The sequence below is a fragment of the Diabrotica virgifera genome, chromosome 2 (genome assembly GCF_917563875.1).
Source record: "Diabrotica virgifera virgifera chromosome 2, PGI_DIABVI_V3a".
Classification (NCBI taxonomy): Eukaryota; Metazoa; Arthropoda; class Insecta; order Coleoptera; family Chrysomelidae; genus Diabrotica; species Diabrotica virgifera.
This window is the reverse complement of record NC_065444.1, coordinates 219,781,268-219,806,617: the sequence shown is the minus strand read 5'-3', so window position 1 is coordinate 219,806,617 and position 25,350 is coordinate 219,781,268. Positions and strand designations below refer to the sequence as shown.

The window sequence follows — 25,350 nt, the reverse complement described above, 5'->3', positions numbered from 1 at the left end:
CAAAATATTGTATGACTGTTCCTGCCGTATGTGCACGGGCATTATCATGCATTAGCACAAAGTTATCAGACCCAACGAAGCCGGCATAAGAAAAAACATGATATTCAAGGATGTTCCGTATGTACCAGTCAGCATTCATTCGAATATTCACCTCAATAAGCTCCGTACGACTCTCCCAACTAATACCACCCCATAGCATTATGGAACCGCCACCAAAACTAACATGTTGTACAAGATTACATTCTGCGAAACGTTCCCCAGACCTTCTGTATACTCGATCACATCCATCTGGCTTCCATAATTGTATCCTCGTTTCATCTGTGAAAAGAACTCTTCTCCATTGATGTTCGTTCCAGTTAACGTGGGCTCTTGCAAAGTGTAACCTTTGAGTTTTATGCCGTGGTAGAAGAAGTGGAACTCTGGCAGGCCGTTTTGGATTCAAACCAACCTCTTTAAGCCTTCGAGTCACAGTTTTGGCACTTACATTAACTTGTCTTGTGATCAGTAACTCATTTTTGAGATAAGAAGCTATAAGTGTACGATTTCGCAAAGATTTAAGTCTTAAATATTGGTCATCTCTTGGCGTTGTACATCTTTTTCGTCCTTGACCAGGTCGCCTTTTGTATTCCCCAGTCTCATTGTATCGCTTTACTATACGAGAAACAGTCGAATGATGGATATTCGCTATCCACGCAATATCTTCTTGTCTGTAACCCTCATTTCTTAAAGTAACAATTCTAGCACACACTACCTCACTTAAATGTGGCATCTCAGCAAGAAAACTGCAGAATCGAAAAATAAAACTCTACAACTGACATATTCTAACTGACAATTCAACAAAACAAGAATTGTCAAGTCGCCAAAGCACACTTTCCATACTATGCAATGTTTTTTAATTTGTTACATTATTGCATATTCAGTTATAAAGACTATGTTTAACCATTTATTCATCTCTAATAAATTAAAATACATCAAATAAATAAATAAATCAAATAAATAGATAAATAAATAAATAAATAAATACTTAATATTTCAAAGATAAAAAATAAACAAATAATAACGATTGAAGATAAAATATGCAATATTTTTGTACATGAGTATATTATAAAAACTCAAATACTCGAGGGAACTGTTGGGTTCTGAACTATTTCGGCGCAAATAGGTTTTACACGGGCCAATGAAAGACTGATGGTACAATGTTGTCAAAATTATCGTTTTTTATTGAAAATTGTGTTACAATTTCTTCAACTAAAAATGCGAATCATAGTAAGTAATAATTATTTAGTTTAATTAAAATATATTAAAAATATTTAAACATATTTAAAATAATATCAAATTGAAAACTTATTGGACCATTTTCCCGGTAACACCTCCATGGCTTCTAAAAATTGCAAGACAGATGGATGCTAAAGCAAAGAAGACACGAGGGAATTCTACAATTTGCAATAGTAATATTCCTATTAAGTAACGTAGGTCCATTTTCCGTTGGAATTTACCACTCTGAACATACGGGGCTGTGAATTGCAAATTGTAGAATTCTCTCGTGTCTTCTTTGCTTCAGCATCCATCTGGCTTGCAATTTTTAGAAGCCGTGGAGGTGTTACCAGGAAAATGGTCCAATAAGTTTTTAATTTGATATTATTCTAAATATTTTATTAAGTTGAAAGCTTTGACTTGTATCTAGCAGATGCCGCTAGGCACCTACTATTGTCCTTTTCATGATCATTTTTCAGTGCGTCACAAATGATAGGAAAAAGGGTAAGTCCGTGATAATACACATTTATGACATTTATTCTAACATGACATTTTAGTTAAATCTGACAGTTGTCATATTTTATTTTCAATTTAGAATAAAAACAAATCAAATGTGTTTCTTGCATTTATAAAATGGTATTTTCTTTGATTTGTATAGTCTTATAAATTATACAGATTATATTTGTAATATTATTATCTAATTAAAAAAAATTATTTTTTTTAATTATGGCGCCATTTATCGACAACTAGCATAATCACAGAACTAGAAGTAATAGCCGACGTGCCTTTTTTCTGTCACATACAATTTAATGCGTTAGAAAGAAATCGAAAAACTGTGACGCACTGAAAGATGATCATGAGAAAAAGAATACCATCACGTTAGTTGCAATGAGGGGACTAATAGACTGGGTAATTTAAACTTGGCTCAGAGATAGCAACCTATGCATCCTCTGACTAGCCTCTAATAAGAGGCGAAATCGTCGATAGGAGTGCTGGTTGCGCTCTCTGAACTAAGTAAAAATTAAGACAGTTTTGGCTTCGCATTGCAACTGAATAAAAATGGTATACATTTTTATTTGTATGTATGTATCGGTTTTAGAACGTCTTTCGACGTTGTCCGATGCCTAACTTCCACGTCCTTCTATCATCCCATTGGCCATCTCTAAGATCCCTTGTACTCATTGCTTTGGTTACCCCTTCTTTCCATGTCTTTTTGGGTCTTCCTCGTTTTTTTGCGGTTTGGTGGTATCCACTCCAAGATCTTTTTGGGCAATCTTGTGTCTTCCATTCTTTGAACATGACCATACCAAATCAACTGTTTCCTCTCAATGTCTGTTGTTAAGTAACCATCTATTCCAATTCGTCGTCTTACTTCCTCATTTCGAATTCTTTCCCTACGGGATATACCTAACGATCTTCTAAACACATCCATTTCTACAGCTTCTAATTTTTTCCTGTTGTTCTCGGTTATTCTCCAAGTTTCTGCTCCATAAAGTAGGCTGCTTTTAATAAGTGTTTCATAGATGTTGTATTTTCGCTGTATTCCTATTTCGGATCTCCAAAGTATTCCATTTAGGCATCCAATTGTTCTTCTAGCTTGTGTTACCCTTTTCTTTATTTCTTCATCGTCTTTTCCCGTTCTATCGAAGATTACTCCCAGGTACGTGTATTCACTACAGGATGTGATTTGTTCATTATCCTCTAGTTCGATATTGGATAACTCAGCTCCTATGGGTAGGTATTTAGTTTTTTCCACATTAATTTCCAAGCCCCACTGTTCATATTCCTCCTTCAGTTTTGTTGCCATATACTGTAGGTCGTTTTTATCATTAGCTATGATGACTTGGTCATCAGCAAATTATAAGTAATACAAACAAACCTCTCCGAGGTCTATACCCATACCGTGGCATTTACGTTTCCACTGGTTTAGTGCTTTTGCAACATATATCTTGAACAAAGTTGGTGAAATACAGCAGCCCTGCCGCAGACCGTTGTTAACTATGAACTTTTTAGATAGTGTGTTGCCAATTGTTACTTGTGATGTAGAATTTTCATATAGATTTTTTAAAGCTTTGACTAGAGTGTAGCTGATGTTAGTTTCTTGTAGTGATTTCCACAATTTAGTCAAAGCAACGCTGTCGTATGCTTTACGGAGGTCAACAAACATGAGATGGGTCTCTTGATTGGTTGCTGATTTTTTTTCAATTAATTGTTTTAGGCAGAAGACATTATCTGTGCAAGTCCTTCCAGCGCGGAAACCAGCCTCTTCTTCTTCTTCTTGTTCCCTATACTCCATCTCAATGAGATTTCTAAGAATGCGCCCGTACACCCGGCTTAGTGTACTAGTTACCGATATTCCTCTGCAATTTGAGCAATCCAACTTATTTCCTTTTTTATGAATGGAAGAAATATAAGCTACTTTCCATAAACTGGGTGGTGTGACACCGTTTATATATTTGTTCATACACCAACTAAGTGCTTGAAAGAGTTTATCTGTGCCACATTTTATTAATTCGGCAGGAATATTTTCGGGCCCTGGAGCTCTACCGTTTTTTAGTTCATTTACAGCTTTCTTCACCATATCAACTCCCACTACAATCTCTTCGCCTTCAACAAATACTTCTGTTGGTGATTGTGTGGTATATTCGGCTCTACTTTCTGTTAGCAAACTCTCGTAGTATTCTTTCCATTTTTCTGTTGATATTAACTGAATAGAAGTAGTATTTCTTTCTGTGTTCTTTATTTTGTTTAAAAATTTCCATGTCTCTGAACACTTCCTTCCGCCTATGTAAGTGTTGATCTCTTGGCATTTCCTATCCCACATTTCTTTTTTTGCTGCTGTTACTGCTCTTCTTGTTGTTCTGCGTAGGTCCAAATATTTGTCTTTGTCTACTGGATGTTTAGTACTTAGCCACCGTGCGTACGCTTTCTTTTTCTCCATTATTAGGTTTTGTATGTCTTCGGTCCACCATAGCTTTTTACTGTGACGTTCGGATTTTAAACCAAGCGCTTCTTTTGCGGCTGTTTGTATATTCTCTATTATATTTTTGTACACTTCTTGCACAGATACATTTTGGATTACATCTTCTAATTTTTCATTTAGTCTTCGTTGATATAGTGTTCTCGTACTTTCATGTTGTAAGCTGTCCAGGTTGTAATTTGTTGTGTTAAAAATTTCTGTAGCTTCAGGTGGTTCTTTTGTTTTCTTGGATCTAAACGGAAAAACTATTTCGGACTTTACCATAAAGTGATCCGAATCACATGATACTCCTCTATATACTCTTGTATCCATTACTGAATACATTTTTATTTACCTACTTTTATTTATTTTCAAAATGAATCTCTACAATAAATTCATGATCGACATGTTTATACGATGTTATTAAACCAATCATGTTTGACCGTTGATTGAATACCAGACGGTTTGGCGTAACGTTAAAATTATGGCTTATGTCATTCACTATTAAATAGTGAATTAGTGAAGTATAAATTTTATACTTTGAGATGCCAATAAATGTGAACTTACGCTACATACTACTTTGTAAGTGATTTCTAATGCCAGTTTAAATTAAATTCACTTTGGAGAATATCCTTTCACAGGGGCATTTAAATGAGGTATTATTAACAAATCTGATACAAAAGTTCCTAATTCTTTTTTTTAATATCCTCATCCAGTTCTGAACGGCAATGTAGCGGCCACTGATCGTCAATTTTTTTAATCAATTCAATATTTTGTGGGTCCACAATAGGGAACTTCCACATATTTTTAAATATTAAAATAATATTAAAAAATATAAGGTAACATGATCCTAAAACGCATGCATGCAAAAAAAACAAATATTTTTAACTCATACGCTTATTACGCGGCTTTGAAAATGCTATAAAATTCAAATTTCTTCAGATATGCGTAAACGGGTCTGACGTCACGACCCAGGGTCTACCTACCATCGACAACAAAACCGCTAGGATATTTCGAAAATATCATTTACAAATTCATTCACATTCACTTAAAACTCTTATGTAGAAGTCCATTGTATAAATAAAAGTTCAAAAGAAAAAGGTTGTTTTGGTGATTGTATTAATTCCATTTTAATCGTATTTAATTGGAAATTCCAAAGTATTATTTGTGTTCTTGTATAGTTCTTAATCAGTTTATTTAGTTTCGAACTGAAATTGATCAGGTGTTAAAACAAATAAGTATTATTAATAAGCATGTTTAAATTGTTTATAACAATGGGTTTAATTGCTCTTACTTTTATTACTAAAAGTTTTGTTTATTTCTTTCTTTTTTGTTATGAATCTAAAATATTTATAAATGATAGGTTTTAGTTTTGTTTATCACAAAATATTACGACCAGAAATATATTCGGAACATTTATTATTATAAGGGACGAACGTTTTGGATTTGTGTTGTTAGAAAACCGAGACCGAGAGCTAAAATCTAATCTCTCAACCAAATAACCAATGTTACAATGTACATGTACAAGTACATACAATTGCAAATGTTGTATTTAAAAAATAAGTGTTTTTTGCGTAGCAGATACAGACTTAAATATGTAATTCAGAATTTACTTATATTTGGATAGAATATGACGCAGGTCTTAATAACAGTTTGACTAGTATAGCACAAGACTTTTGGAGTGTAAATATTTTCCCTCATCTATTTGGCTCTGCTAATTATTAAAAATAAATGGAATAAAACTTTGATAAAATAAAGTTTTATTCATAAAATATTTTTTATTTCTTTATGTGAGAATGAAATTTAAATTTTAAACTAAATATATTTATATATTTTAATAGAACATCCTCTCTTTTTATAAGTAATTTTTTTGTGGTATCTATGTACAATATGTATCTACAATGTAGGTACATACTTACATAACATTCTAATATAATTTGACATTTGAGATAGGTTGTAAAATATAAATGTATTTCCGTTGACTAAAAACAATATTATAAGTGCATGAAAATCTTTAAAATTTAAAAATATTGTCTTTACAGTGCACGTCTGGCACTAGCCAAACGGGAACAGTGGTAAACATCATGGTTGGTGACGTCAGACCCAAGCGGACGCTTTTGAAGTTGTTTGAAACGGTAAATTTGGGCGCGCAACTATTATCAGTTATTGTACGTAAACTATTAAGTGTTAAGACGTAATATTTTAAATATAATATTTTTGAACATAAGTTAACAATTTTATGCAAAAATATTTTTATGTGCAAGTTCCTTATTCGAGGTATGTAACAATTTTATCAGTGGAAAAATTGATTTCGGTTTTGGTTGGCAATAGTCCTTTTAAAACAAGTGAATGGACTTTGTAAGTCCTAGGTTTTCACTTAACGTGACCGAAAGTAGAATCAGAAGTCGATATTTGAAGTCACCGTGTAAATATATTAATATAACTTAACTTTGAGTAGATTGATATACGATTTCACTAATTTTGAGTAATTTTTATTAAACTTTCGGTCATAATTGTTGAAATGGAAATTACTTCAAAACCGGAACTAAAGATTTAAGCTCGACTGTTCAATAGGGCTTTTCATTCACGGTCATTTGTTTCGAGCTTATGTCATGTGTCGTCTAATATTAATATATCTACGTCATAAGTCTTTGGTTTGTATCATTGGTATAACCAATAACGTATAACGTAGATATATTAATATTAGACGACACGTGACATAAGCTCGAAACAAATGACCGTGAATGAAAAGCCTTATACGCTTCGATTGATATGCCACATGTACTATTTCTGCGACTATAATATGGCACTTCCGGTTAGAGCTTTTTAACCGGAAACTAGATAAAAACCAAAAGTGGCTTATCTTGCTAAGGCACGTCGAATAATTTATCGCTTATACTATTTCGGTGACTTTAAAACGGTACTTCCGGTTGCGACTAATAAAATGAAATTAAATCAAAGAGAAATAAATATATAAATGTTTTACTTACTTCTGAGCATCTCCATCCTGTGCGGTATCAAACTTAAGTCCTTACAAAATTGTCTTATTTTACGATTATCTACAACTTCATCAAACTCCATAAATTTTTCAAACATCCTCATCATAGCTAGATGGTCGCTGTCCTTAGAAAACTCGCTTTTTATTTCTTTTATGGTTTCTTTGTCAATTAAACCAGATGAGAATAATTCAACATCCGTAGAGAAAAGAGTGACAATATCGACTATTGGAGAGAGACATTTGAATATATAAGAATTAACTAATGTTTTTGCCAGCTTTGGTTCTAGCTGAAACTCTGCTAGCCTTTTACCAAGTGGGGTCAAGTTTTCATTATTATCTAGTAGTTCCAGTTCCTTTAATTCTTCTATTGCTTTAGAAACGGTACTTTCTTCGGGTGGGGTTGGTAGAGTCTTCATGAATGTCATTGTCTCCATATTATTACTGAAAGCTTAAAAAAAATTACAATAAATATCTATTTTTTTAGTTAACCATTTTATTTTACAAATCTATATTTCTAAATAAATAATCAAATATTGTTAAACGTTCTGAAATATTTGATGATATAATTAAAAGTGAAACAAAAAACATTTTAAGTAATGTATATTCAATGAAAAATGTCGGATCTTGCTGTATTCATAGGTAAACAAGTATCTATATATGCCGACACAAGTGAATAGTTCTTGTAGATACGATTATACTCGATTCGATTTATTTAATTTAATTTTATTTCCTATAATTTTATTTGGTTTTACTTAATTTTATAAGGTACTAGTACACTTTAGAAGACCAAAAATAAGCATTTTTTCAAGATTATTTTTCTCAGAACCCTTATTAAAAATTAACAACAACTTTTTTACATATTAATATCTAACTCTTAGAGAATACAAAACTATATCTTTTTTTATTTATGCACGTACACTAATATTGTAGAGGGCGTCAAAGTCGAGGCCTCGAAAATAGTAGTTCCGATGGCGAACAGTTAATCTCAGGATTGGGATCTCGGAAACAAAAAAATCGTACGGCATTTGAAAAAGGAAGGGCTCTTACGTGACAATTTACCACCGTTAGTGAAAAATTCCGCAAAAAAAAGATTTTACGGAAATTTGAAAAAAATTTGTGAAAAAATCGCCCGTTTTTCTTCAGTTTTTCATGGTTAAGAAATATTTATTTTTTATTTTTTAGTCAAATTGTGGTAAATTGTCACGTAGGAAACCTTCCCTTTTCAAATGCAGTACGATTTTTTTGTTTCAGATATCCCAATCCTGAGATTAACTGTCCGCCATCATTTTTCGAGGCATCGACTGTTGCGCCCTCTACAATATTAGTGTACGTGCATAAATGAAAAAAGATATATTTTTTGTACTCTCTAAGAGTTATATATTAATATGTAAAAAGTTTTATGTTCATTTTTAATAAAGGTTTTGAGAAAAAAATTCTTGAAAAAAATGATTATTTTTGGTCTTCTAAAGTATACTAATACCTTAATATTATACAGGGTGGTGAATTGGAAAACGGGCCATAGGAAACTCAATGTGTAAAATTCTAAACTGTTGAATTCCTGCTTCCCTAATTATTCTACATCAAAAGACATGAGAAACTATTTGTAGAGGATTGAAATCTTTTTTGAAAACCATTGTTAAAATTGTTCTACGAATTAAACACATTCCAGAATTTTTTAAAATATAATAAATTTTATCAAAGTATTTGCCAAATTTAGGCCACACACAGTGCAAGAATGTATATAAGGTTGCCTTCGGTCACAATGAAATTATTATATTAACAATATTTTGAACTGACAGTATTTTTATTTTATCGTTTTTATTGTTTAAAAAACAATAAAGTCGAAAAGATGTCCTCAGTTGAGGAGAAAGTAGTAATAATAAAGATGTTTTATTCAGTCAATAGTTTGCGTACTGCCAGAAATAGTAACGTGTGGCCTTACTTTTACGCACTTAGGTATGGCAAATGTATTCTATTTTTCAAAATTTTGGACTCTGTTTAAATCGTAGAACAATTTTAACTTGTGTTTTTAATACAGATTTTAATCCTCTACAAATAGTTTTTCATGACTTTTGATGTAAAATAATTAGGGAAGCAGGAATTCAACAATTTAGAATTTTACATTGAGTTTCCTATGCCCGTTTTTCAATTCATCACCCGGTATAATTTTAGTTAATTTTATTTAATCTTATTTAATTTTGTTTAATTTGATTTATAAATCGATAGCGGTAGCTGGTCTAGGCTAGAAGATATAAAAGGAGCTATCTATAACTAGCTGGACTATGCTTAGCGGTATAAAACGAGACTATTATTATTATAGATCTCATAATTATATCGCCTTCTCAGATCTTCTTGTCACGGGCTGTGCCAAAAATTTCCCTTAAGCTTAGTATTATATAAGTATTCCACTTAAAAATTTATTTTCTTCTTAATTTGACTACTTCTTACATGACCACCTTTCCTGAGACCTAGATATCCTTGTAATAGTTTTAAACAAAGAACGAATTTTACAAACAAAATACAAAATACCTTTTGAATCTAATACTATTTTAGTCAGTGAAGTCCGCATTATCTCCGGTAATGAATATTCTTCAAAGAAATCATATTTAGATTTTGTATAAAGATGGTAACATTGTCCTGGTTGCACTCGTCCTGCTCTTCCACTCCGTTGAGTTGCACTCGCTTTTGATATCCAGTGGTTATCAACGCATTTAATACCTAAAAAAAGAACCTATAGCAGACTACTGTACCAAGACATGTACATATGCTTTATTGATTTCGAAAAAACATTTGACAAGGTCCAGCACGATAAACTAATTGATATCTTAAAACTGAAAAATATTGACAACCGCGACATTAGAGTAATTTCAAACCTCTACTGAAACCATAAAGTCAAAATAAGAATTGAGGATCAAATGTCGGAAGAAATAGAAATTCTTCGGGCTGTAAGACAGGACTGTATATTTTCACCACTGCTGTTTAATATATTTATATAGCGAAGCGTCTTCCAAGAAGCTTTGGGAGAGTGTAAGGATGGAATGATCATAAATGGTGAAATCCTTAATAATATAAGATATGCCGATGACACTGTCATTTATTTCAAATATACAAAGTCTGACAAACGTAGTGGAATGGCTGGACGAAAAGTGTACCATATATATGGTATTAAAATGAACTTACAAGAAAACATTCATGGTCATTACAAAACATCCAAAAGACAACGAAACACTCCATATTAATAATATCCAGATAGAAAGGGTAGACAAATACAAATATCTAGGAGCATTGTTTAGCCAAAACGCAGAACAAACACAAGAGATTAAAAGCCGTATACATAGAAATAGTCAGGACAAAATTTGTGAAAATGAAACATCTATTCTGTAGTAAAATCGATAGAATATAACAGACCACTGGTACTTATCTTCGTAGACTTTCACAAATCCTTCGACACTCTTGAATTAGACAGCATTATAACTGCTCTGAACAATATTAGAATAGATTACCGGCTTACAAAGTTAGTACAAACATTATACCAAAACGCCACAATGCGTGTAAAACTACATGATACCACCAGAGAAATTCATATCAAGCGACGTGTGAGATAGGGCGACACTCTCTCACCTAAATTATTTATAACGGTTCTCGAATACGCCTTTAAAATGCTAAAGTGAGAAAATAGAGGAATAAAAATAGATGGGGAAATGCTCAATTATCTGCGTTTTGCCGACGATATAGTACTTATTACCAAAGATCTGGGTGAAGCACAACAAATGCTACAAGAATTAGAAAACGTATCTTCAACAATAGGTCTAAAAATGAACATCAGTAAGACCAAATTTATGACAAATTTAATTCCCAGCGAACACCTAACCATCCAAAATCAAGTGGTAGAATTGACAGAAAAGTACATATATCTCGGTCATGAAATCAGAATAGGCAAGGACAATCAGACCTGCGAATTTCAACGACGAATAACACTTGCTTGGGCGGCGTATGGTTCACTAAGAGACATCTTTAAGAGCAACATCCCGATAGCTATGAAACGGAAGACATTTGACCAAAGCGTTCTTGCTATTATGACATACGGAGCAGAATCTCTCACACTCACAAAAACAACAGCACTAAAAATGCGAGTGGCACAAAGGCATAGGGAAAGATCGATTCTCGGCGTGACAAAAAAAGACAAAATAAAGAACCAAGACCTAAGGAAAAGAACAGGTATCACTGATATCGTCGAACGTATAGCCAAGCTGAAATGGAATTGGGCAGGTCACGTAGCGAGACTGAAAGACTCAAGATGGACCAGAAAACTAATTGACTGGCGCCCAAGAGAAGACAAACGCAGCAGAGGACGACCACCAACACGCTGGATGGACGACATTAAACGAATATCCAAGAAATGGCAACAAGACGCATAGAACCGTGGAGAGTGGCGAAAAATGGGAGAGACCTATGTCCAGCAGTGGACAGAAGCGGTTGCATGATGATGATTATGTAGTAGAGACCTAAGAATGTATCTACGGATACGGTTGTTGCGCTGCTACGTTTTTACAACTTTGCTCTACGGATCTGAGGCCTGGACATTGAAGCAATTAGAGATTAAGAAATTGGAAGCTTTTGAGAGTTGGTGTTATCGAAGAATGCTACGAATATAATGGGTACACAAAATGCAATATTGAAGTCCTTGATAGGGTTAATAAGAGGGAAGAAATTATAAAGACAATTAAGAGGCGGAAGCTTGAATGTTTCGGCTATACAGGGTAAAGTCACCACTAACGCGACGGAAGATTACAGCGAAATGGTAAAAGATTTGAAAAACATTTTTAATTAGTGGGTTGTAAGTTGATAAAATCTACATTTTAAAATTATTTTGAAATATACAGGGTGTCCCAATAAATGGCGGCGTATCAAAGTTATATTTTTTCTTATGGAACACCCTGTATTTTATTGCATTTTTGATTGTCCGCAAAAAATAAGGTATAGTTTTATAAGGCTTCCCTATAAATACCTATGTACAGAAAATGTTCTGAGTTATGTTGACTTTTCTTAAAATGTAAAGTTTTAAAAGAAGGCTTATTCTCAAGTTATTTAAGAAATTATAAAAAAAATACTTTTACATCTAAATATTTGGATATTGGTTGAATGTATTCCATGATTGATTATTACACATTTATTTAAAGGGTGTTCAACATTTACAGTTTCATTATTGGATTATTCAATGTGTCATATGATGCTTATTTTAAATGGAACACCATGTATATTAATTATTAATTATATTAAACGAAGTCACCTCTTTCGAATGGTATATGGATGTCCTATACCTAGGTCTAATAGTTTTTGCGTAATTTACAATTATTTAAATTCTTAATCTGTAAATCGATTTTAAAACAAAAGATGTATCTCATTGTATGACAGTGCGGTCTGGTAATTATCAAAAATATAAACATCCATGTATGATATTCAAATTTAATTGTTCCTAAAAATGAATAACCACGTTATCTACGAAAGAGTAGACATGGTACTTTGCATTGGGGAGTGTTTGCAAAATTGTATCTTACTTTCTAAAGTTTACGCTCAAAAGTAGGTATCCTGATAGAAGACACTCAAAAAAGAAGAACGTTTTTAAGAAATTTCGGAAAGTTAAATAAAAATAAACCAGTTATTTGTGATCAAGTCAAGGAACTTGATGTCCTGTTTTCTGTTACGGAAAACCCAAATACTAGTAAAGAAAAAATTTTGGGTAAATCAGTCAAACGATTGTTAGAATACTTAATAGAAACCACTATTATCCGTATAAAACTCAACTACACCAATATTAGACCGAACAGGATTATGATAAATATTTCACTTATCGTTTATAGACATTAGACTTTGGAGCAGATCCTGATTGACAGTACGGTCTGGTAATTATCAAAAATATAAACATCCATGTATGATATTCAAATCTAATTGTTCCTAAAAATGAATAACCACATTATCTACGAAAGAGTAGACATGGTACTTTGCATTGGGGAGTGTTTGCAAAATTGTATCTTACTTTCTAAAGTTTACGCTCAAAAGTAGGTATCCTGATAGAAGACACCCAAAAAAGGAGAAAGTTTTTGAGAAATTTCGGAAAGTTAAATAAAAATAAACCAGTTATTTGTGATCACGTCAAGGAACTTGATGTCCTGTTTTCTGTTACGGAAAACCCAAATACTAGTAAAGAAAAAATTTCGGGTAAATCAGTCAAACGACTGTTAGAATACTTAAGAGAAACCACTATTATCCGTATAAAACTCAACTACACCAATATTAGACCGAACAGGATTATGATAAATATTTAACTTATCGTTTATGGACTTTAGACTTTGGAGCAGATCCTGATTTTTTTTTAAATGTATTGTATACAGACCAATCTACCTACTTTTCATAATAATAGTCTAGTAAATAGACATAATTTTCATTTCATTATGATACAGTAAACAAACATTTATTTCGTACAGTTTAAAAATCGAGAGTGCATAAATATTATTTTTAAAATCAATTTACCGTTTAAGAAAATTGTACATTACGCAAAAACTATGACTCCTAGTTATGGAACATCCCTATACCATTCGAAAGAGGAACCAGTATTTAGTATAATAATTTATTGACACACATGGTGTTTTATTTAAAATAAGCATCAGACGACACATTAAATAAACCAATAATGAAACTGTAAATTTTGAGCACCCTGTACATAAATGTGTAATAATCAATCATGGAATACATTAATTATAAAATAATTACCAAACCGTACTGTCATAAAATGACAATGTCATACAATGCCATTAATTAACTACATCTTTTGTTTTAAAATCGATTTACAGATTAAGAATTTTAATAATTGTAAATTACGCAAAAACTATGACACCTAGGTATAGGACATCCATATACCATTCGAAAGAGGTAGATTTGTTTAGTATAATTATTTATTAATATACATGGTGTTCCATTTAAAATAAGAATAATATGACACATTGAATAATCCAATAATAAAAATGCAAATTTTGAACACCCTGTAAATAAATGTGCAAGAATTAATCATGAAATACATTCAACCAATATCCAAACATTTAGATGTAACAGTATTTTTTATAATTTCTTAAATAACTTGAGAATAAGCCTTCTTTTAAAACTTTACATTTTAAGAAAAGTCACCATAACTCAGAACACCCTGTACATAGGTATAGGGAAGCCTTATGAAACTATACCTTATTTTTTGCGGACAATTAAAAAATGCAATAAAATATAGGGTGTTCCATAAGAAAAAATATAACTTTGATACGCCGCCATTTATTAGACACCCTGTATATTTCAAAATAATTTTAAAATGTAGATTTTATCAACTTACAAACTACTAATTAAATTTTTTTTTCAAATCTTTTACCATTTCGCTGTAATCTTCCGTCCCGTTAGTGGTGAGTCGCCCTGTATAGTAAGAGGTCCTCGTTATAGTCTGCTGCATTTTATTTTATAGACGGCAAAATAAAAGGTAAAAGAAAGAAGACAAACCTGGTTACGAAATCTAAAGGATCTAGAGCTGATGTAGGTAAGATAAGAATTGCCATGTTGACATCCAACCCTCGATAGCAGATGGAACCATAAGAAGAATAGCAGACTACAATTTTCAAGTTGCCATTTCTTGCATTGTTTTAGAGAGAATACAGAGATTTTTACAATTTTCAATATTGAGCTTTGTTGGAATAAAATATAAGGACATTTCCAATATAATCTTGTTTCCCCAATCTTTAGAATTTTTTATTTTAAATTTGATTACCTTTTTCTGTGTCAAATCTCTGCTCCTTGTGGATACCAGTGTCAACAACATACACAACATCGTCAATCGTAACTGAAGTTTCGGCAATATTTGTAGCTAGAATAATTTTTCTATTTCCTGGTGGAGGTCTACTAAATATTTTAAATTGTTCTGCATCGTTTAATCTAAAAAACAAGTAAATAAACAAAATAAATAAAAATACATAAGAAGCATGACTATTATTTACTTGGTTGTAATTAACAGTTCATAACAAATACAAATCTTCAAATAGTAGGTAAGGTTGGTCAAAGTTAAATCAATCAAAATAATATCCATTCCTGTTGAAATGTATTTTTAGATATTATTTTTAAAAGAGTCCTCCCTATTAAAATAGAAATTACAATATAAACCCAGGATTTTATACTTAATACAATGTATGAAAATAAAGGACCAGTGTCGGAGCATATTTTAAAGGAGAAAGATTATAATAATATGTTATGGAAAAAATAGCGAAGACAGAAAGATCCATGGAAAGACAAATGCTGAACATTAAAATACAAGAAAAGAAACGAATAGATCAGTAACAAAACAAAAGTGAAAGATGTCTCAACCCAAGTAGCAAAGCTTAAATGGAAGTTCGCCGGACACACTTTAAGGCAGAAGGATGAAAGATAAACTAAGACCATTATACGTTGGAAACCGTGGAACGACAAACGAAAAAGAGGAAGGCCACAAATGCATGGTCAGATGACCTGAAAAAACACGCGGGGTCAAAATGGATGCAAATTGCCCACGATAGAGAGGCATGGAAGAAGGAAGAGGAGGCCTATATCCAAGGGTAGATATTTAGGGCTGATTAGATAAAAAATAGATAGAAGCTCGATACATAAAAAGTTAACAAAAAACATTGCCAGAATTATCGTGGGTTTATTGTGACCAGTTCAATAGGAAGACTATATGGAAACGTACTTGAAGCAAGAATAGATCAACATCTAGAAGAAATTGAAGAACATAGTGGTTTCCGAGCTGGAAGATCCTGCATTGATAATATATTCTCAATTAGATAACCAGTTAAAAAGAGAATAGAAAAGAATCTAAATACCCATCTTATTTTTGTTGTTGTTGTTTATTCTCATATTTAAATTCCTACCTGTTAGATATAGTTTATAGATGCCTCTTTGTAGTTGAGTTTCACAATTTTGAATTATCAACTACTGATACCAGTAAAAGTATTTTTTATTTGAGTATGTTGACTGATTTTTATTGTTTTTATGAAGCGCATACTTAACATCCAGGAAAATTAAACGTTTGGGTTGGAATATTTGACATTTTTTTACGATGATTTGATTGGAGACTTATGTTTGGAATTACTCGAAGACAACAACTAAGAACGTTAACAGACACGATAGGAAACGATAACCAAGACCTTGAAGATCACCTAACATTACAGCAGAACTGAGCTATTCCACATTTTTGCTGAAGCGGTTCTTCAGTTCTTAAAAGAAGGATTTCTTATACATTTGATTGGAAGAATAGGATACACTGAATAGCCTCCGATCTTCAGATTTATTCCCTTTAGATTAAATTCTGTGGAGACATCTAAAGAGTAAAATACCGGGTGTCCACTTATATTTTCCCCCATTTTAACTGCTTTAATTTCTAAACGGCGTAAGATAGAAAAATGCGGTTTTCGCTGAAATGTTTTATTTTAGTAAAAGTTTTGTCTGAATGTATTGAATTTTTTATATCGCTGTCAAATACGAAAAGAAAAATGGCGGATTTTTGAAAAAAACGTTGTTGACTTTTTTTTAATGGAACACCCAGTATATTTTTTTGCAAATTGAAAGAAAAGTCATTCACCTATCCAGTGATATAAAGTTTTTCAAAATCGGTTGTCAAATCACTGAGTAATTAATTTTTAAAATGAGCGGTGCAACGTGGATATCACATACCTAAATAACATAACTAAGCAAAATGATATTGTTATGTGATTTCCACATTGCATTTCTCATTTTCAAAATTATTTGCTCAGTCATTTGAAAACCGATTTTAAAAATTTTTATATCGCTGGATAGGTAAATGACCGTTTTTTCAAGCTACAAAAAAATATACTGGGTGTTTCAATAAAAAAAGTCAATAACGTTTTTTTTCAAAAATCCGCCATTTTTTATGTAAAAGTGATATAAAAATGGTCATTTACCTAAAAACTTGAAAAAACGGTCATTTACCTATCCAACGATATAATTTTTTTTTAAATCGGTTGTCAAATAACTGAGAAATTAATATTTAAAATGAGAGATGCAATGTGGAAATCACATCAGTTCGCTTAGTTATGTTATTTAGGTATGTGATATCCACGTTGCACCTCTCATTTTAAAAATTAATTACTCAGTGATTTGACAACCGATTTTGAAAAACTTTATATCGCTGGATAGGTGAATGACCTTTCTTTCAATTTACAAAAAAATATACTGGGTGTTCCATTAAAAAAAAGTTAACAACGTTTTTTTCAAAAATCCGCCATTTTCTTTTCGTATTTGAAAGCGATATAAAAAATTCAATCCATTCAGACAAAACTTTTACTAAAATAAAACATTTCAGCGAAAACCGCATATTTCTATCTTGAGCCGTTTAGAAGTTATAGGCAGTTAAAATGGGGGAAAATATAAGTGGACACCCGGTATATGCCACTCAAACCAGGTTATTTTAAAGAGCTACATCAAAGTCTTATTCTCGAATGTTATCAAATAACTTAAGAAATGCACCTAAACGTCCAAAAACGTTTCGAAAATAATTGATACTCATGTATGGCTGGTATAGGAGAACGTTTTGAGCATCTTAGGTGAATTAATCTAGTTTGAAGTTACTGAAGTTACAGTTACTCAAACTTGTTCAATTTTTAAGTTGATAAACTGTACTTTTCCCAATTTTTGATATTCTAGTTAAGTTGAGAATCGAGAATTAAACTGTTGAAACTTGGAATACGGAACAGTTGTTATTCCCTTAAGGGGGCACCAAAATAAAAAATGACTTAACGAACAGCAACATTGCCAACCTCTTCATAAAATTACTTTTTCAATGACTTGTGACAGTTAAGGAAATGATAGATGTCTCGCGTGGAATAAAAATCGAGGCATTTTTGCATTTTTTCTCAAAACATATGTCTTGCATATAAACGACGATTCGTGTTGGGTCCCTCACCCGGTGTATTAGAGAATCTACATAAATAACGAATGTTACTTAGGAATTTTACACAATCTCATGTTAAAATTTGATAATAACACTTTACCTGGAATGTAGGCAATACACCACAGTGCCGCCCCTCTGAGGAATCATTCTTTGAACTTTCGTTATGTCCTCCCAACCGGGGAGGAAACACAAAATCGCACCTTCGGGTTTAGTGCAATTAATATAATCAATAACTTTGGCAACATCTTCGTGTATTACTGCTGGGGCGAAGCTTTCACACATGGCCTTAGTTTTGGTAAGGTCAACTCCATCGATTGAATCTGCAAAATGCTAAAAAACTATCTCTGTTAATAAAATGTATTAAAAATCCTTTATAAAAGGTATATTTATTAAAAAGACCCTTTCGGACTACATAATAGAACGTTTTCGGAATGACAATTCCAGCATCAGTGCTGCTTACAAGATATACATGGTAGAGCCACTAAAAATATCTGGGCGAAAACCCTTTAAATGGTGTAAAATTATTATAATGTTACATTGTTGAAAATAATATAAAGTGATGTTTGAACAATTACTTGATTTTACATAATGGCAACGAAGTACATACTCCCTACTATGTGGGTTGCTGAGTCTGAGGGACCTCTCTAAACCTCCTAAATGGACTCTAGATAGCAACTCAAATTGTTCAACAAGTTGCTATCTATAATCCATTTAAAGAGGTTTCTTCCAGGACCAGGAACCCACATAGTCGAAAGTACTGCATTTCAATGATATCAAATCAAGTAAAAGTTTAAATATCATTTACCTTTCTCATTGATAACAACATCTTATCCCAAAATCAGTTCGGCTTTTTAACTAATAAATGTACCACTGATGCCATGTTTTCTGTGCTTCATGAGGTTTACCAAGCACTAAACAATAATCTTTATTCTGCCACTGTTTTCTATGATTATGCTTTTGATTGTGTAAATCACGACATTTTGATTTAAAAACTAAATTTGTATGGAATTCGAGGTATTTCTTTGAACTGGTTCCAATCTTACGCGAATAATAGGAAACAACTAGTTAGAGCAAATGATACTGACTCTAGTCTCAAAAACAATGGGTGGAATGCATAAAACGTAGTATCTGCTAATGCTTCAAGTAATTCTACATTTTTGTAGTACTTGCTACACTTACAAAGCATTTTGCTTTCCTCCGTAGTATTTGCTACTATTTACCAGATACATAGAAGGATGTACTACGCTTTTGAAGTATTTGCTAGTTTAGTAGAATTTGCTTCAGTTTAGGTGAAGTTGGTGGATGAACGACTTCGGCGTAGGTGTTTTTTGTTAAAAAATGGCAGCATTTATGAATGTTCGTCGTAGAAAAATCTACAAACCAGGAAGAAGATACAATGACGATATTTATCGTAAAATATTCAGGTAATTATCATGAATCGTGCAGTTTTATCCATACAGTGCGCTGGGATAAGTGTTACCCCCCATATTAACTGATTTATTTTTAGTATATAAGCATAATGGGTGGCTTGTTAATCATTTTCTTGACGATGACGATTCCGTAGAAACAAGAGGTGGTCACCCACTCGGAAAATGGAGATAGTTTTGAGAAGTTTAGGTTAGTTTTGGAAATAAGTTGTAAACTTTGAAAAATATAAATATTACCTTTTTAGGAGATCCTGGATATCAGCAGGGAGTTGCTGTTGATTTAAATGTTAACCAAAGTACTGTATCCAGAACCTTGATCAGTGTTTCAGAAGCAATTTACTTAAAGAGAAATAACTGGATAACATTTCCTAATACTAACGAGTTATTTGAAGTTGCTATCAATCAGTGGGCAAATACCAATAAGCAAATGCCCAATGTTATAGGTGCTATTGATTGTACCCACGTTAAAATAACAAAGCCACGTATCCATGGTGAAGGATACGTGAATAGGAAAGGAGTATATTCCATAAATGTACAAGCTACTTGTAACGCCCAAGAAATGTTTACCAGTGTCGATGCGAGTTGGCCAGGTTCCGTGCACGATAGTCGAATTTGGCGAAACTCCGTAGTGCATTGAATTATGTATAATAATGTGCAAGGAGCAGCCTTGATAGGTGTTGAAGGATATGGTATTGCACCGTGGTTGTTGACACCTTTTAAAAATCCAACCACACCTATTCAATAAAATTATAATACAATTCATGCGAAGGAACGTTGTGTCATCGAGCGGTGTTTTGGTCAGTTGAAAAGGCGTTTTCCAATGTTACAGTATACTTTTCGCCTAAAAACTGAAAATATTCCAAAACATATTGTAAGTGCATTTGTACTTCACAACATATCTAAACATCTGCAGGATCCGTACCATGATTTTGATCCAGTTCAAATTGTAGTGCAAGATGCAAATAAAGTGATACCTGAAGGAAATCAAGCACAAATTCGAAATCGAGGCACACAACGTAGAAATGAGGTTGCGGAGGCTCTATTTCGTAATTCCAACTAAAACATATATTATTACCATATGTACAGGGTCTAATAAAAATTCGTAACAAATATTTCGATTTTTTTCTATTAATATTAAACAAAATACAACATAATAACATATTTATTTAATATTTAGTTTATAACTTTGTTTTTATAAAAATACATATCTACGAGTACATACAAATTTTGTCACTGTACCATATCACGTTGAACTATATGGTTGACTAACTGCTCACCAGCTTCAGCAAACTTTCTTAATGCATTCGCGGCTCGTTCCTGAGCTTCTGCCGAAGACTGTTGAGCTCGCGAGCACAAGAAATTTGAGCTTCGGCTGCTTCCATTTATTTTCGTAAGCAGGTCTTCTGCAATTCAATCAGCGACTCCTCTTTCGCACTAGGATATTTGGGAGCTCTGGTTTTTGGCAACCAGAACTGGAGCTAAAAAGAACGTTTTCATCATTATTTTTTTGTGATGAAACCCCAATCTCCTCTGTTACACCGGCCTGACAAGCACCTGGTACCCTGTGCAAGACTGGATTTTCTCCAATGTTCCATAACTCATAGAATTTTCTTTGCCAGTCAGTTAGTACGACTTTTTTGTTACCAGTTTTTTTTACGTCAACAATTTCTTTAACCTTTGTTTTCATGTTGTTGAATTTCTTCATAATTTGTTTTGAATCCAGGTTTTTTTCGATAATTTCATTAAAGGAAGCAGTTAATTTATTCAATGCAGCTTCCTTTTCATTTTTAATTTTTGGGATCATTCTTTTATCAAATAAAATTGATAATTTTCAAGAAGATTAACAAACAATACTTGTTCATTTTTGTCCTCGCCTAACTCTTTTGTCGCTTTGGAATCTGAACCACTCATTTTTACTCACTACTCACTTATTCTAATAATAATTAGGTACTTACGTAAAAATGTGAATTCACAAAACACAAGCATATGAAAAACCACATGAAAAACTAGTTCTAATACGATTGGTGTGATGCGCACAAGGGCACTACGGCTGGCGCTACGTTTAGTAGTAAGTAGTAGATCCTTCAGGTCAGTAGCAAGTACTTCGGTTGTGTAGTACGGTCTTTTCAACAAAGCACCTCCTTTTATGTAAAAGAAAATGCTACAAACTAGATACTATTTGCTGAAGCAATAGCATCTACTACGTTTTATGCATTCCATACATTGAATGTGGAGTACCACAAGGTTCAATATTGGGTCCTCTACTGTTCCTTACCTTTATAAATGACATCACTAATTTAAAAATCGATGGGAAAATTTTTCTTTTTGCTGATGATACCAGTATCACTTGGAGCAACTCAACTATTGCATCTCTTCATGCAACTATAACTTCTGATTTGCTTACGATAAAAACCTGGTCTGACTCTAATTTACTCTCTTTTAACGTGGATAAGACAGTAGCATTATCCTATAAAAGTGCTCTTCAACCCCTGCTTGTTAATAACAGCCAGATCTTTACCGTTGATTCTATAAAATTTCTTGGTATTTTCTTTTGGACAGCAACCTCAAATGGTGCCTTCATATCGATTTGTTAAGTAAGAATCTCGCCTCAGCCTGCTATGCTATAAGATCTGTTTCGAAAGAACTCAATTTAGCATCTTCTAAACTCACATATTTTTCCTTGTTCGAGTCTCATCTTAGATATGGTCTAGTACAGCTGCCCAATTAGATGTTATTTTTAAATTACAAAAAAGAGCAATAAGGTATCTGTTTGGCCTCAGAAGAACAACACATTGCAGAAGTTACTTCAAAGATCACGGAATTTTAACTCTTCCATCTTTATATATTTTAGAAACTGTTTGCTTAATTCGTAAACACATGCATGTCTTTCCAGCTAAGGCCTCATCATGACTACTCCACCAGAAATTCAACTTTTGATGTCTATTTACCGATCCCGTCTTCTGAGTTAGTAAAGAAATATATAATATATTCCGCAAAAAAACTATACAACCATCTCCCTTTACAACTCAAATCTGCAACATCTTAACTAAGAAATTACAGTCATGTACAAGCAACCAAACTTATCTATATTTGGGTGTCACATGCAGCAGCTTAAACTTATTAGTTCCTATGTCTGTATTTTACTTTGTTGTATGTTCACTCTGCAATTTCTATTAATTTTTGCAATATATCGGTTTTTTTTTCTATACTTTATTAACTTGTATTTTTGTATATACTGACGATTTATTAAATTTCAGAAAATTGTACCTATTTGTTATTGTTATTATTTTTTTTTCTGACTTTATGTTAAGCTTTGTCCATAAAATTTGTATAATTTTCAGTGACAATAAAGCATAATTCTATTCTATTCTACCACTATTCAGCCCTGTGATGTATCACTTAAGTTAAATACAGGGTGGGGCATTAGTGTGACAAAGTCCAATTACTCGTTTGTCGTAAGAGATACGAAAAAAAGTTATTTAGGTAAAAGTTGGGGCACACATAGTACCATAATTTAAAAATATTTTCAAATATATAGGGTCGTCCGTATTGACAGGGTGACACAAACTTATGTTTTTTTTAATGGAACACCCTGTATATTTTTACATTTTTGGATTCTCCTCGATGTTTCCTTTCTTAAAATATATGGTTTTGTAATATTATACGAGGTAGTTTAAGAGTTAATTACGTTTTTTTGTTAATTTCGTAGCAAAATCTACACCCTGTAGAATTTTAATGATTTGACATCAAATTTTTATTTTATGTTCAAACGATTTTTAATATAGTCTACTACTGTTAATCATTAATAGTATAGCTAAATGTTTAATTTTAGTATACAGGGTGGGTCGAAACTCGGAATGAGTATTTTCTGAGTTTTCTTAAATGGAACACCCTGTATTTTAGTATTGTAATGAAATTATATTTTATGGTACTTTTTTATTTCTTAAGCATTCCCTATACCTAAGTGCTTTAATTTGTAAGTTATTCGTCATTCTTTAAGCAAACATTAATTGCAACAAAAATTACGTAAAATTTCATTAGGTAGCCGTGAAAATATCCAAACAAAAGTAATTTTTCGAAAAAAAAAATACATAATAATCTAGCCTGATCCTTAATTTATTAATATTGGATGAGATATCCAAATACATTAGTAGTTAAGGTTGTTGGTGCTTAAAATATGAATCAAACATACAAAATTCTGCCTAGTTGGCTATGACACAAAATTTGCTTAAACATTTGACATTATACTATTTATATAGTTTCAGTTGATTTGATACCATTACTAATATTAATTTTTCTAATGAGGAACGGATTAAAATGGCTTTGTGCTAGGAGAGTATAACAAAAATGAGCTACTAGCAATAAAAATTTATCATCAGCAGTTCCCTGATAGAGACAACCAAAAAGAGAAACTTTTGAAAGTATACTAAAACGGTTTCAACAGACTAGATACTTAGATTGTAAGTACGATTGTACTAATATGCAGATCCTCAGTGACACTAAGGATTACATATAATTGCTGTTTTCTTTACTTACAATAGTTTTTATTCGAGCAGATTTATCATAATCTAAGTGATCAGTCCGTTGAAACCGTTCTAGTATATTTTTAGACGTTTCTCTTCTTAGTTGTCGTCTATCAGGGAATTTCTAATGAAAAATTCTTATTGCTAGTAGCACATTTTTGTTATATTCCACTAGCACCAAAATCTTATAAGTCAGTTTCTCATAAGAAAAATACATATTAGTAATGGTAACAAAGCAACTGGATCTATTAAAATAGTATAATGTCAAATTTTTAAGGACATTTAGTGTCATAGCCGACGAGGTAGAATATTGTATGTTTTTATTAATATTTTGCGCACCAACAAACTTAACCACGAATTTATTTGGATATTTCATCCAATAGTGATAAATTAAGGATCAGACTAGATTATGATGTATTTTCTTTTTCAAAAATTATTTCTGATTAAATATTTTCACAGCCACCTAATAAAATTTCACGTAATTTTTCTTACGATTAATGTTTGGCTTAAAGAATCACGAATAACTTACAAATTAAAGCACTTAGGTATAGGGAATGCTTAAGAAATAAAAAAGTACCATAAAATATCATTTCATTACAATACTTAAATACAGGGTGTTCTATTTAAGAAAACTCAGAAAATACTCATTCCGAGTTTCGACCCACCCTGTATACTAAAATTAAACATTTCGCTATACTGTTAATGTTTAACAATAGTCGACTATATTAAAAGTCGTTTGAACATAAAATAAAAATTTGATGTCAAATCACTAAAATTCTACAGGGTGTAGATTTTGCTACGAAATTAACAAAAAAACATAATTAACTTTTAAACTACCCCGTATAATATTACAAAACCATATATTTAAAGAAAGGAAACATCGAGGAGAATCCAAAAATGTAAAAATATACAGGGTGTTCCATTAAAAAAAACATAAGTTTGTGTCACCCTGTCAATACGGACGACCCTGTATATTTGAAAATATTTTTAAATTATGGTACTATGTGTGCCCCAACTTTTACCTAAATAACTTTTTTTCGTATCTCTTACGACAAACGAGTAATTGGACTTTGTCACACTAGTGCCCCACCCTGTATAACGTAAAGTTATCCTGTAGTAAAGTTATAATAGTCAAATTGGTGTGATGTATCATATTTAACATAACTACTTGCGTTACTTCTTGAATTATCTGATATATCAACTGCCATTTTACAACGCGA

The 25,350-nt window shown here is 32.2% G+C and overlaps 1 protein-coding gene across 1 annotated transcript in view; it reads right to left on the bottom strand.

The window, feature by feature from the left end:
* The window catches only part of LOC126880382 (ATP-dependent RNA helicase DHX30-like), an 84,509-nt gene that overhangs the window by 16,815 nt on the left and 42,344 nt on the right, over positions 1-25,350 (bottom strand). Inside the window, exons 7-10 of the mRNA XM_050644209.1 lie at positions 18,281-18,510; positions 15,013-15,176; positions 9,741-9,929; positions 7,204-7,659 (exon numbers count right to left, since the gene is read on the bottom strand). Coding sequence (XP_050500166.1) covers positions 7,204-7,659; positions 9,741-9,929; positions 15,013-15,176; positions 18,281-18,510 — 1,039 coding nt within the window. The remainder of the gene's footprint in view (positions 1-7,203; positions 7,660-9,740; positions 9,930-15,012; positions 15,177-18,280; positions 18,511-25,350) is intronic.